General features: G+C 38.6%; 1 protein-coding gene across 1 annotated transcript in view; it reads left to right on the top strand.

Annotated features, from left to right (window-relative positions):
* USH2A (usherin) overlaps positions 1 to 13,698 on the top strand; it is a 691,295-nt gene that overhangs the window by 535,465 nt on the left and 142,132 nt on the right. The window contains exons 52-54 of the mRNA XM_072814508.1: positions 3,072 to 3,269; positions 3,934 to 4,088; positions 6,085 to 6,283. Of these exons, the coding sequence (XP_072670609.1) occupies positions 3,072 to 3,269; positions 3,934 to 4,088; positions 6,085 to 6,283 (552 nt within the window). The remainder of the gene's footprint in view (positions 1 to 3,071; positions 3,270 to 3,933; positions 4,089 to 6,084; positions 6,284 to 13,698) is intronic.

Consider the following 13,698-nt stretch of genomic DNA (forward strand, 5'->3'; position numbering starts at 1 on the left):
TTTTGAAATCAAAGTCAAGATTTTGAAGATCCCCTAAGACATATTTGTAATAGCCCTCTCCAGAAGAGCATAGATGTTTATACCTATTTAAACATAAATATTTCAGATTGCTTTGCCTACCAAATACTATAAATGGAAGATGAAAAATAGCAAGTTTCTTTTCCCTGAAGAAAATGAAGCATTTAAGTCATGCTAAAACAGTTCCACTGAGACCAATTTGGACTAAAAAGTCAATCTTTCTTAGAAATTTACAATTACAGGGCACCTGAGTGGCTCAGTGGTTGAGCATCTGCCTTTGGCTCAGGTCATGATCCCAGGGTCCTGGGATCGAGTCCCACATCAGGCCCGCCACAGGAATCTGCTTTTCCTTCTGCCTATGTCTCTGCCTCTTCCTGTGTCTTTCACGAATAAATAAATAAGTAAAATCTTAAAAAAAAATAAATTCACAATTATAAGCTAAAAAACACCAGGGCTCTCCAAAATTCATTCATACAATCATTTCATTTATCAAAAAATATCTCTTAATTTTTTACTAATAACCGGTCACTACACTGGAACCACAAGCTATGAAAGCAAATAAATAAGAATTCCCATCGGGGATTTGAAGCCCATATGAACAGACAGGGACCAAAGGCAAGTACACTGAGATGTGAGAAATGATGGCTGTGTAAGAACTGTGATAGAAGTAAGTACAGGGTGTTCTTGAAGAGCATTGCAAGGACACCTAACCCAGACCAAAGAGTTTAGGAAAGACTTCATGAAGGATATCGTGCCTGAGCTGGGGACTGAAGGGCAAGGAGAAACATATCAGATGAAGGGAAGGGAAGCCAGGCAGAGAGGGTAACATGTGGAAAGCACAGGAAGTGCACGAAAGCCCAGTAGGTGTGAAAAACAAACACCTTGATATGAATATAGCACAGTGCAGGAGAGGAGGGACAGCAGGGTCAGCTGATGAAGGTTTTTTTTGCCACGCTAAGCAGATTGTCTTTATGCAGCAATGAGTGGATATCAAAGGTTTTTTAGCAATACAATGACACAACCCTATATATGCATTTTTGAAGAATTACTCTGTCAGCTGAAGAAATGATTGCAGACAAGTATGTATGGGATATTTAAGCTATTAACAAGTAAAACTAGAACGAGCATACTCCCCAAAAAGCCAAACCCTCTGTAATAATCAAGACTAGCCCCACATAACACACAGAATGATTTCGAGATAAAAAGAGTAGTGTTTTTTTTTTCTTTTTTTAAAAAAGTTGGAAATTCTGGCAAAGAAAAAAGAACTCAGAAATGAGAGAGATTATTGAGGGAAGGCAAAATTTCAACGATGCTTCCTTGTGTGTAAAGCAAAAAAGAATTCTTTCAGGGGCTAGGAGCATCTTTGAAAGACCGGGCCTCACAAGAAAACAAAGAAATGAGAATAAGAGATGAGAGAGTAAAAAGAATGAAATGCCATAGAGGAAAGAACAAGGAACACAGCACGATGAGCTACTGCAACTGAAATTAGAACTGGTGATGTGGGCCTGAAGGGGATGAAATAACAGTTATTAGCAACAAGCAGTTCAATCTGCTAGAGCCAGTCGATTCAAAAATACAGTGACCGTTGGTGGGCAGGTGGATGGTCTGGGTAGCTGGGTAGCCCCACAGGTCATTCAGGAATCCAAATTTATTCCAGTCGATGACTCATCACATTTCCAGTGTTGCCCTCCTTCCCACAGTGTAGCCTACATCACCACAACATCGTGCTTCCAGCCCATTAAAAGGGGAGAAGAATGTCTATGGAAGGCAAGTGGTTTCCTCTTAGGAAGAGAGGCACAGGTTGCTCAGATCACTTCCATGCTTCTTCCAGTAGTGAGATCTGAGTCACGTGACTGCCCCAAGCTGCAGAGAAAACTGGGAAAATTAGACCCTAACCAGGAGGCCTCTGACCAGGACAGAAGGGAGATCAGGGCGCCCACTGGTGGTCCTCACGGGTCACAAGTGGCAGATGCCCCCTTACCAGGGAAAATGAAGACAGAAGATAAGCCATTATATATTTTATATCAGCTTACATTTTATGACTTTGTGTCACATAACTTCTTGCACTTTTTTTTCATATTATTTCTGTAAAGTAGGCAGATCAGGGTTTATGATAAAGAGATACATGCAAGCAACATCTGGTCAAAAGACCCACATGGATGGACTCAGACTCAACCCCACATCCAGTGAGGATAGAGCAGGTGGCCAGGCAGCTAAGGAAGAGGACCTCTTCTGATCATCCACGTGAAAAAAGTCATCCAGAAATCCCCACACAAAAAAAACATACAAACATAATCAAATTTCACAAAATGAAATAAGTGGAAAACAGATTTAGCCAATTTTCTCCAGTTTGTTTGTTTGTTTAATTTGTAGCATTTGTGCTTCTGAAGTTACTAAATCTTAAAACTGAAGAAAGACCTTTGGGATGTCATTGAGTCACATGGATGATTACCTAATAAAATTGTTGCCAGTTCAGAACACTCAACAGTTTGGTTTTGTTCTTTTAATTAGATGGTTGTTTTGGGTTTGGGTTTCAGTTCTGATCCAGTGAAAGAGGGAAGGATGTCTATAGTGCATTGTGCACTCATTTATATCCACTAACCGTGATAAACCAAAGTTTCAAGTCCTGTATCTCATAATGACTACCTTATAATTTATATACTAATATAGTGTAATATGAACAAGGTAAGAATTGGTAAAATTTATAATATCAAACTATAAAAGAATATTGGTGAACCTGCCCCATACAGAAGTAAAGGGTGCACACACTTGTGAAGTATTAACATCTAATGTGCATTAGTCTAGTACTTTAGGTCATTCTTGTTATCCCAGAAAAGGTGACATCTGTTCTGTGGAATTCCATATTTTTGCATCCAATAAACATGATAAAATGTTTTTATGATTATGCACATTAAGATAAATCATTTTTAATGATGTAGAGCACTAAGCATATATTTTTTAGTATTTAAAAGTTTCAATATTCATTTTAAATATGATGGTCAAAAAAATTAAAAATGTTTTAAAAATTTCGCTGTTCAATCCTCCCTTTCCAGATGTGAACCTGGAGCCTTATATGACATATGAGTATAGGATTTCTGCATGGAATCGCTATGGGCGAGGATTCAGCAAAGCCATTAGAGCCAGGACAAAAGAAGATGTGCCTGAAGGAGTGAGTCCCCCTAGATGGACCAAAATGGATAATCTTGAAGATGTGATAATCTTAAATTGGAAGAAACCTATACAATCAAATGGTATTAAGCTATTTTTAAAATTGAAATAGGAAAATCCTGTAAATCCATAAGGAAGTTGAAATTAGTGTGATCTACATATAATTGGCATGCATGCCAGGACTTGGTGTCAACCAAATGCACAGGAATAAGAGGAATTATTGTCAACTCTATACAGGGGAATAAGAGGAAAGTATCAAAGATATATTCAAGATCTCCGGCTTGAGCAAATTCTAGATTATAGATATACAATATTAACCATTAAAATTATTTTCTGGTAAAAGGAACATTAGGTGTGTGCCTACTTACTAATCCTTCATATTGTAAAACAGGTCTCACGAATGTTTAGGACCCCAGTTGTTTTCTGGAACCTTCCAATATATCTGAGCTGCTTTCGAACAAGCAGACTGTTAAGGAAAGGCAAAATGGTTTTAATATTGAAAGTAATTTTGTTTGATAGAGAGGGGAAATAAACATAAATGATTCTTTAATTATCTGTGTCCAGAATCCCTCTCTTCAATAAGAGTGCCTATCATTAAGAACTGCTTGAACGTAGCACATAATAGGACATTAAAAGTAAGTAATGCTATATTATACCATTTCCTCAGAACCCTAAAACACGTAAGTTGTTTGCCAATAGCTAAAAGGATATGACACTCCAATCTGGGCATTTCTCTGTTTCTTTTAGGTCCTATTATTTACTACATTCTTCTCCGAAATGGGATTGAATGCTTTCAGGGGACATCACTGAGCTTCTCTGATTCAAAGGGAATTGAACCATTTCAGGAATACTCATACCAGCTAAAAGCTTGCACGGTTGCTGGCTGTGCCGTCAGCAGCAAGGTAAGGGGAAGTACCCAAACTCCAGACAGAAGTAGCCAGTGTGAAAACTAAATGAACGCCCAGGTTGTGAATGATTTTTCCAATGACAGAAAACAATATCCACCTCAATACAGTGTTAAGTAGGGTGTTCATGTGGCATCTCAATTGAGTATGAGAGATCACTGCAAAGGAAATGTATGCAAATATCAGTATTTTGTTAACTTAAAAAAGAAGGAGAACTTGGATCAATATTATCCTCTTTATCACATTTTTTCTCAGCCAACTAGTTTTAAATGATCATCTGTAAATCCATCATCATTCCCCCAAAATATCAAATCAACAAAAATTGCCTGCTCTTGAAAAACAGAAAGGAGCAAAAGAGCCCAGCATAAAAAATAAGATGATACCAAGACTTCTGCTACAGCCTTGGCAAGAAACGAACTCATGCCACAGAGATCAGAATGGAGAATATTCTGAAGATACAACAGATAATGGGAGGATGAAATCTATAGAACTTGGTGTCAACCAAATGCACAGGAATAAGAGGAATTGTTGTCAACTCTACGCAGAGGAATAAGAGGAAAGTATCAAAGATATATTCAAGCTCAACGGCTTGAGCAAATTATAGATCACAGTGCCATTCTGCAAGCAAATAAAAAAATAAAAGGGGAAAATTTGAGCGTAGAGAATAAGATTAAAATTTTAAATGTTTTTTAAAAATATATTTAAGAGAAGGAGCAGATAGCAGAGAGGCAGAAGGAAATGTTATTTGGCACATTAAGTGAAAACGTCTTGTCAGAAGCTGGATTATGAAGTGACTGAATTTGCTAGAAAGATCCATGTGAGAGTCAAAGCAAGGAGGTTGAATAGGGTCATTTAAGGAGAAAAGAGATAGAGACAAAAACAAGACCATAGGTGATGAACCCTGGGGATGTGAAGAGCCCACAAAGGAGACTGGAAAGAAACAATCAGACGATTTAGGAAGGAAAATAAAGAAAGAGCCATTTCAGAGGAAAGCCAAGAGCAACAAGCACACAGAAGCTCTGATTCTTTTCATGTGGTTACAACTTTAGAAGAGCAGCATCCTCACACACTGTGCAAGAACCATCCAAGTAAAACATTCAGTCAGATGGATCAGCTGCAGTGCATATGTGCAGCTTTTTATTCAACAGACCTCCAGAAACATCTCTGAGCGTGCCACCATTTAAACAGATGGCAGCTGATTGGCCCAATCAAAAGTTATGGTCCGAACGGTCCTCGAACAATTCCCTGCCTTTTTTTTTTTTTTTTTTTTTTTTTTTTACGTAGGCACAGCTCCTGCCTACCAGCTGCCAGGACAATTGGTTAAAAAGTGAAACCAGAGTTAATTCTGTGATGAAAACAAATGCAGCTAATGTTTGTCCAAAATCACATTTGGATAATGCTGAATAACTGGCTGATTTATCCTTTTTTCCCCTTCTCATTCAGTTCTTTTTCTAAGACATCGGGACAGACATTATCAAGCCATCCTGAGTTTCATGAGAAGAACACAAAAGGATACAAAAAAAAAAAAAAATCTGCCCATTTACACTGTTCAAAGCATATTATATGCAAGCAAGTTCAGATGTGGGTTTTGCTTCATATTTACTGGTGCTTAAAATGTACAAAATCAGGCTGTTAAAATGCAAAGACACTGATGGGCCATATGGAAGAGAGTTATCAAGAGTTCTCCAGTAAGACAGTCTGCCAGCCAGATTTTACTTGTTTAAACTGAGGGCTGCACTCCGCCGTCAAAATTGTTGTTGAACCTGTTGTGATAAATGGTAGTGTGAGACTTAGGTAATGTATTCAAGGTCAGATTTCATTGTTTAAATAGGATGGGAGGAAAAGAATAAAAAAGGGGGACTGTTTCTTCCAAGCCCCTGCTAATGATATGCCAGGCCAGACAACAACATTTTAAAACAAAAGTGACATTCTCGTTGATCAGAGTACCTCGTGGCCTATGACCATAAATTGCTGGTTAATTCCTGTGTTTCAGGTAGTTGCAGCTACTACCCAGGGAGTCCCGGAGAGCGTCCTGCCGCCCAGGGTCAGGGCACCCAGCGCGGAGGCCCTGCATTTGAGCTGGAGCATCCCTGAGAAACCAAATGGCATCATTAAAGAGTACCAGCTCAGGCAGACTGGGAGAGGTCTCATCTACAGTGGCACCAATGACAGGAGGCAGCATACGGTCACAGGTGAAAAAAACAGAGGAAAACCTACCGGAAGAGTCTGTCTCTGTGGTTGGGGGGGCAAAGCATCCCAGGGGTGTGCGTTTGATATATGAGGTCACTTCGAAAGGACGTGTTCTCTTGACATATGGTCAGGTCCCACTTATCCATGCTAATAGAAGAGCCCACACTGGCAGCAATAAGCCACAACAGCAGATAACTTCAGAAATAATTTATATTTGGCTTTGATATGCATTATGTGTAGGGTTTTTGCATCAGTATTAACTTTTTTTTTTTTCTCAGACAAACGGTAAGATGCATTTTCATTCCCCAAGGATATTCTCCTAGATAATGGGACTAGGCTAGCCAAGAATGTACTGGAAGGCAGGGAGAAATCAGCCAGAGGCTAACATTTATCTACTGAGTGGGTAACTAATACACAGAATGGTTGACAGGTGACTGTGACAATTGGCTATTAACATCAATTAATAGTGATTATATTAGTTTCATTGTTTGTTATAACATTTACTATAATTAACTTTCGTAAAATAATAATAGTACAGTTATAATAGCATAAAGTCAGATAATTGCTAGAAGTGATTATGATAATAATTAACATGTTTTGGTTTGAATGTCACTTCTGAAGAGAAGAGAAACATCTTCTATCTTCTGACTTCCCCAATCTAAGGAAGCTTCTCTGATACACCATCGCATCACCTTGTCTCATTTTCATCACGAATCTCTCACTGCCAGGTAGTGTTTGTTTTTATGTCCCCCTCACTGGGATGTAAGCTCCAGAATTGCAGAGACCTTCTGTACCTTGTTCAAAACAGTACTTCCAGCGCCTAGAACAATCCTGGACACATCCACAGACGCTAAACAAATGTTTGGGGAATAAGTGACTTTCACCTGTGCCACTTGGCATGTACTATCTCATTTGATTCTCTTCACAAACCAATGCGGTAAAGAGTTATTACTCCCATTTTACAGAAAAGAACACTTTGAGAGGGATCCCTGGGTGGCACAGCGGTTTGGCGCCTGCCTTTGGCCCAGGGCGCTATCCTGGAGACCTGGGATCAAATCCCACATCGGGCTCCCGGTGCATGGAGCCTGCTTCTCCCTCTGCCTGTGTCTCTGCCTCTGTCTCTCTCTCTCTCTCTGTGACTATCATAAAAAAAAAAAAGAACACTTTGAGATATTAAGTAACTTAGTTCATTATTTAGATCTACTGAATTATCCCAAACAGTTGTGTAAGTTTGGATTCTGAGGCCACAGGCAAGAGGTTACAAACTTACTTTTCCCCTATTGAGAACAGCTTCCTTTCATGGCCTCCTGAGTAGATGTTCTTCTTCCATTGGACCCCATGGCTTGCAGGGAACATTGATAGTAGAGATAATAAAACCTGCAAGAAGTGCAGAAAAGCCTGGAAGAGTGTGCCTGAGTTTTCCTCGGAGGAGGGATAGGTTATACTACACGGTGGAAAAATCAATTCATCCTGATTTGCTCTTAATTCTATGACTCCCTGACACACAAGCAGGCATTCATTGACAGATGTCCCCTGTTTTCCAGAAGTGCCAGAAGCCTACAGAAGGGGCTTCATAAATATTTGCAGACCAGCACATTGCATTCCTTATCTGAAGATCCTGAGCTAAATCAATGATAATGGAGATGGAAAAAACCTTCTCAATTCAGATTATTAAAGTTATTTCTTAGATCATATTTCACTGAAAGTGAAAATGATCACAAATAGTTGAAATGCTGTTGTTTTACATAATAAAACTTTACATTTATATTGTGCTTTATAATTTGAAAGAACTGCTTGCCTTTGGATACGTTTGGTTCTCATCACATCCCTATAAGTGAGGGATGTTTTAACATCCACATTTAAAAGATGAAGAATTAAAGTGACATGCTTAGGGTGCCCAAGGCATCAGAATACCATTTCATTCCAAAAAAAAAAAAAAAAAAAAGGAAAGAAAAGAAAGAAAGAAAGAAAGAAAGAAAGAAAGAAAGAAAGAAAAAAGAAAGCAATGTTGCCTGCTTGCTGTGTTCTAAAAGAAGATTGCTGCTTTCAAAAAGCTCCCAGTGACAGGGAACACTGATAAGTTAAGAACTAATTGCAAATACACCATAACTGATGCCACAGCAGAACTCTAAAGAACACAGTGGGGGGGGGGGGAATCAAAAGAATGACTAGAAAATGGAATGACAATTGCAGAGTTTTAAAAGCCAAGTTAAGGCACATTTAGACCCTGTATCAGTAAAGGTTTCACAAAAAAACTGGGATACAGTGATATGGAATGTTCTTCTTACCCTCCCTGTTTAGTCAGCATGAGCTTTAAACTGTGTGGGCTGTTCTGGTTTGCATTTTTTTAAAAACCAGCATTTACATGCCAACAGACTAAATTCAAATGTAATGTTCAAACCGACAGGACTGATAGCCTCGTTAATTATAAAATAATTGGGAAGATTTTTCTTTAAACCACCTTCACTCCACCAGTTCTTCCTCTCATTGTCATTTTTAATGAATATTTTCATGTCAGAGAGGATTTCATACACCTCACTTGATGCCAGAAGTTCTTTTTTATTAGGATAAATATTTTAAAGTTTTTCTATGTGCTTTTACTTTTTACAAGATCAGTAAAATGAAAAGTAGCCTTTAGAATTCATTTGGTTCATCCTCTGTACCGTTTTAAATAGATTTAGACAGTACTTCACTTGGGCAAGACGGCCCTAAAGAGAAATGTCTTTGTTGAATGAAGTAAAGTCTCATTCAGCAAAACCTTGCTGAATACAGAACCTCCTATACGTAGTTTCTACAGGATGGCAACGGTGCCAGGCATTAAAGCATCTAATACCTGAGATCTATACAGTGTTCGCATATCTTATCTGCCAGGAAAAATTCAGTTCCATAGTTCTCTGGCTGACCAAATTCACTATGGAAGTATTTTATGATATCAATGAGTATTTTATTGAGTTCATGGAATGAACAATCAAATTCATTTTACATTGCATCTCAAATGTTTGATCAAGGAACTGCCTATACCCCCTGGGGTAAATGTTTTGATTTTCTCATCATTTCCAAAACCTTGGCATTCCCTAAGTTAACAGTCAAACGCTAATGAAGCTGTAGCACTAGTCATCCTGGAGCCTGAAAATCTAGGTCCTTAGAAATGACAGAAGGGAAAGCGAGCACCTTGCCTCAGCCCCATTGTCTCCATGCTTATTTTTAATTACCTCAAAGCTTTAGAAACATGATCCCGTAAATGCTTTGTGGGAATAGTGGCGAATGCACTCATCATGTGAAATCCATAAATTGCTTATAATCCTCTCAAGATGTTAAAAAAAGCATTAAGTAATTGAAGACAGGAAGTCCTCAGTTAATTATTTAGAGGTGTTATCAATGCTTTAAGTAAACTGAAGCATTTTCTGCTATCTCACTGAGCTGAATACCATGGGGACGAAGGAGAAACAGCCATCATCTTCTCATATCCGCTAATGCAAACAGCACATGGCAGCTTGTCAATAAAAGACCTTTTCATATCATTTATTACTAAACAGGTCCCCCATCCTGCACAGAACAATTGGGATGGCAGTTATGGCATTGTTTCACTTTGGGTTACCAGTGCTTCGTATATGGGCCTCCTAGCGTGGGCACTGGGCAAAAGAGATGGGGAAAGGATTAACTAAATAATTAGGGCCACCGAGAACAAAATGAATTAATCATATCCTCTTTAGCGGCAGATTTGATAAGGGCTTATGTGTCTCTTAACTCTGGGAGAAGTGTTTTCAAAATAATTTATGAAAAGTTGCTTATCGCTGCATTTTCCTTGAAAGGGAAGACCCACCAGCATTAAGCTGTGAGGAGAGAACGATTTGCCTTTTCCATTTTCTTAGAAGCTCATGAAGATGTCCTGTGCTAAAATAGCATACACCCTAACAGTGCAGGTGGTAGCAGACATGCACTGCTAATGTACTGAAACAGATATCCTGTTGAAGACAAAAAAAAAAAAAAAAAATGACCGTCAGTATCACAAAATGTGGAATTTCTTTATATGGGGATCTTACATTTAGATAACTCTGCTATGTACTCCCATAGTAGCCGACACGTGGCTCTCATGGCATTTATTATACTTTATCACAATATCCTTCTTGTCTCTGTTCCTCAGCTAATAGGTGAAGCTTTTTAAGGACAGACAATAGCCTCTTTTTTTGCCATTGTATCATCTACACTATGACAGGCACCCATCATATTATTTAGCGTATTAAGTATTCAAGAATATTTGTTGAGTGCATAGATATTAAATAACTAGTACCCAAATGATTTTAGTCTGTTTTGACTGGACACAAAAATCAGACTGTCAAATACATCTAAATCTCAGGCAGGAATGGCTACATAATTTGCAGAGTCCAGGGCAAAATGAGAACGTGGAGTCCTTTGTCCCAAAATTATTTAGATACAGCTCAACATCCAAAAAACAAATGATTCAATTAAAAGGTGGGCAGAAGACATGAACAGACATTTCTCGAAAGAAAATATGCAGATGGCCAACAGACCCAGGCTCAGCAACACTCATCATCAGTAGAATGCAAATCAAGACTACAATCAGATGACACTTCACACCTGTCAGAGTGACTAAAATAAAAAACACGAGAAACAGCAAGTTTTGGTGAGGATGTGGAGGAAAATGAACCCTCGTGCACGGTTAGTGGGAATGCAAACTGGTGCAGCCACTGTGGAAGACAGTATGAAGGTTCCTCAAAAAGGGAAACATAGAGCTACCCTATGATTTGGTAATTGGGCTACTGGGTATTTGCCCGCAAAATACAAAAAGAGATATATGCATCCCTATGTTTACTGCAGCATTATTTACAGTAACCAAATTATGGAAGCAGCCCAAGTGTCCATCAATAGATGAATGGATTAAAAAAAAATATGGCACATATCCACATTGGAATATTATCCAGCCATAAAAAATGAAATCTTACCAGTTGCAACACATGGGTGGAGCTAAAGAGAATAATGCTAAGCAAAATAAGTCAGAGAAAGACAAATACCATATGATTTCACTGATATGTGAAATTTAAGAAACAAAACAAATGAACCAAAGGCAAAAAGAGAGAAAGACAAACCAAGAAACAGGCCTTTGACCCTAAAGAACAATCTGGTGGTTTCCAGAGGGGGGGAAATGGGTGAAAGAGGTGAAGGGGATTAAGAGTAGAGTACGCTTACCATGATGAGCACTGAGTAATACACAGAGTTGCTGAATCACTATATTGTACACTTGAAATGAATATAACACTGAACGTTAACTATATTGGAAGTAAAAACTTAATAAAAATTTTTAGAAAAGAGTAAATTTTTCAAAAAAATCATTAGGAATTTTTGAAAATAGAACATAGAATCAAGCGCTGGATCCTTCTCTACATGGGATCTTGGGTCACATATCCATGCCTCCAGCCTTGATCTCTGGCCATCTGGATTTATTGGCAGTGTATTTCTTTAACCGAAACAGAGAGGAAGAAAACTAGGATGATGATCATGTCCTCAGAACAGCTTCCAGAGCTTCTCTTCAGTGGTCTCAGAACATTGCATGTAGCGCTCTGTACTACATTTGCCCCAGCTACTACCTGACTACTGACCACCAAGCATCAGACCTACGAAACTATTTTCATAGATATGAAAGATCTAATCTATATCTAATATTTCATCTATTGTCATAGATATGACAATTCATTTTATTTTCATTTTTCCAAACGTGAGGAAAACTTTGTGCCTATTTGCAAAATAAATACACAGATAATAGCATAGCATCAGTCTCCATTTTATACTTAAAAAAAAGTCTTATTGATAGAATATTATAGCCAAAGAATTACAATCAACAGCTGTCTAGACAATAGTATTTAAAGAAAAAAAAATTTCCCCTGAAATCTCAGTTTCAGGTTCCTTGCCTGGGCAATCACTGCTTCTGTTTTGCCCCAAGAGCTCGAAAGAACTCCTGCTCTCTCTGCAAAATATGTCCTTGTCAAGCTTCTGCCCAGCATCAGACTTTGCTGCCACCTGATGCCACATTGTGTTTCTAGAGAAGACTCTGCCTGAAAATGTAGAATAAAAGTGGCTTTGTTCTAGGACAGCACCAGACTCCAGAGAAGAAAAACATGTATTAAAATAGTGTTACTAAACTCAAACAAGCAAGGGTCTTTTCTTGGACTATCTTAATAACAGTTTTGATGTTGATATGCATTTGGAAAGAGAGTCTGCCAAGAAATAACTTATCTGGGAAGTGCTTCTTGGGATGAATCTGATTATTAAGATATTGGGGAGAGGGGCCTAAACTATGGCCTGGAATTTGACACAAAATATAGAATTAAGAAACAATTAAGCTTGCAGCAAGTTGTCAGAAGCAAAAGTCATGAGATTACCTCGCAGGCATTTGCAATGCCAGAGCACCTTTATTTTGACGTTTTGACGCCCAGCTCATGAGCTACCAACTGAATTTGTACTTTGAAGCCTCGATACAGGAAACGATTCCAATAGCTGCTCACAAACAGGCAAGAAATTGGCTTGACTAACCGGGATGCATAGCTCCTGAGGTTGTGGTGGGTGGTCCTATCATGAAAAGGGAATCCCAGCCTGTGAGCTCCTGACACATTCCTTGATCCAATTTCATGAAACAAATCATCATGTAAATGCACCATAGATGTCTCTAAAGCAATTCCGCAATATTTTAATGTATCAGTTTTGAACATCCAGATTTTCAATTTTTAATTCAATAGGAATCCTGCTATAATTCTACCCATCGCAGCCAGCGTTGCCAGTGGGTGCTGGAAGTTCCTGGGAGTCTCCATGTGCAGAGACGATCTGGAGGGGATCACTTAGTGAGAGCCAAGGCCGATAAGGGCAGAAAAAAGCGTTTCACAGCAGCAGGATTGCATGTGGATTCAGGGGGACCCTGCCAAACACCCAGTTTGGGTGAACTTGTACCGAGATCAGCTTCTTGCCCAAAAGGTGTATATTTGATAACCACCTACCGAAAAGTTTTTGAGATAAGCCAGGCCTCTCAGCCCTTGAACTCATCACTGACCAGATTGATGGAGAAACTTTCAAAGTTTGTATTTATAGGATTATTTGGTAATTCCTTAGAAAACAGCAGATGACATTATAGAATAATATAAATTCATTATACGAACGCTCTGAAGTAGCACTTGCTATCTGAGATTATAATGGACAAAATGCCTTCTCCTGACTATTAATCTGGATATTAAAAATTGGAAACAAGCTGTTCCTTATCAAATGTGACTGACACTGACAAAGACATTGGTTCTGTTTTCCAAATCATATTTTTTGTGATTCATAGGCAGACTCCAGGTGATCCCTTTTAACACACATTTGCTCTGGAACGTGATGTTACTTGAAAGTATAATTGTCATGAGTTTGGTTA

Source organism: Canis lupus, chromosome 38, assembly GCF_048164855.1.
Source record: "Canis lupus baileyi chromosome 38, mCanLup2.hap1, whole genome shotgun sequence".
NCBI classification, from domain to species: Eukaryota; Metazoa; Chordata; class Mammalia; order Carnivora; family Canidae; genus Canis; species Canis lupus.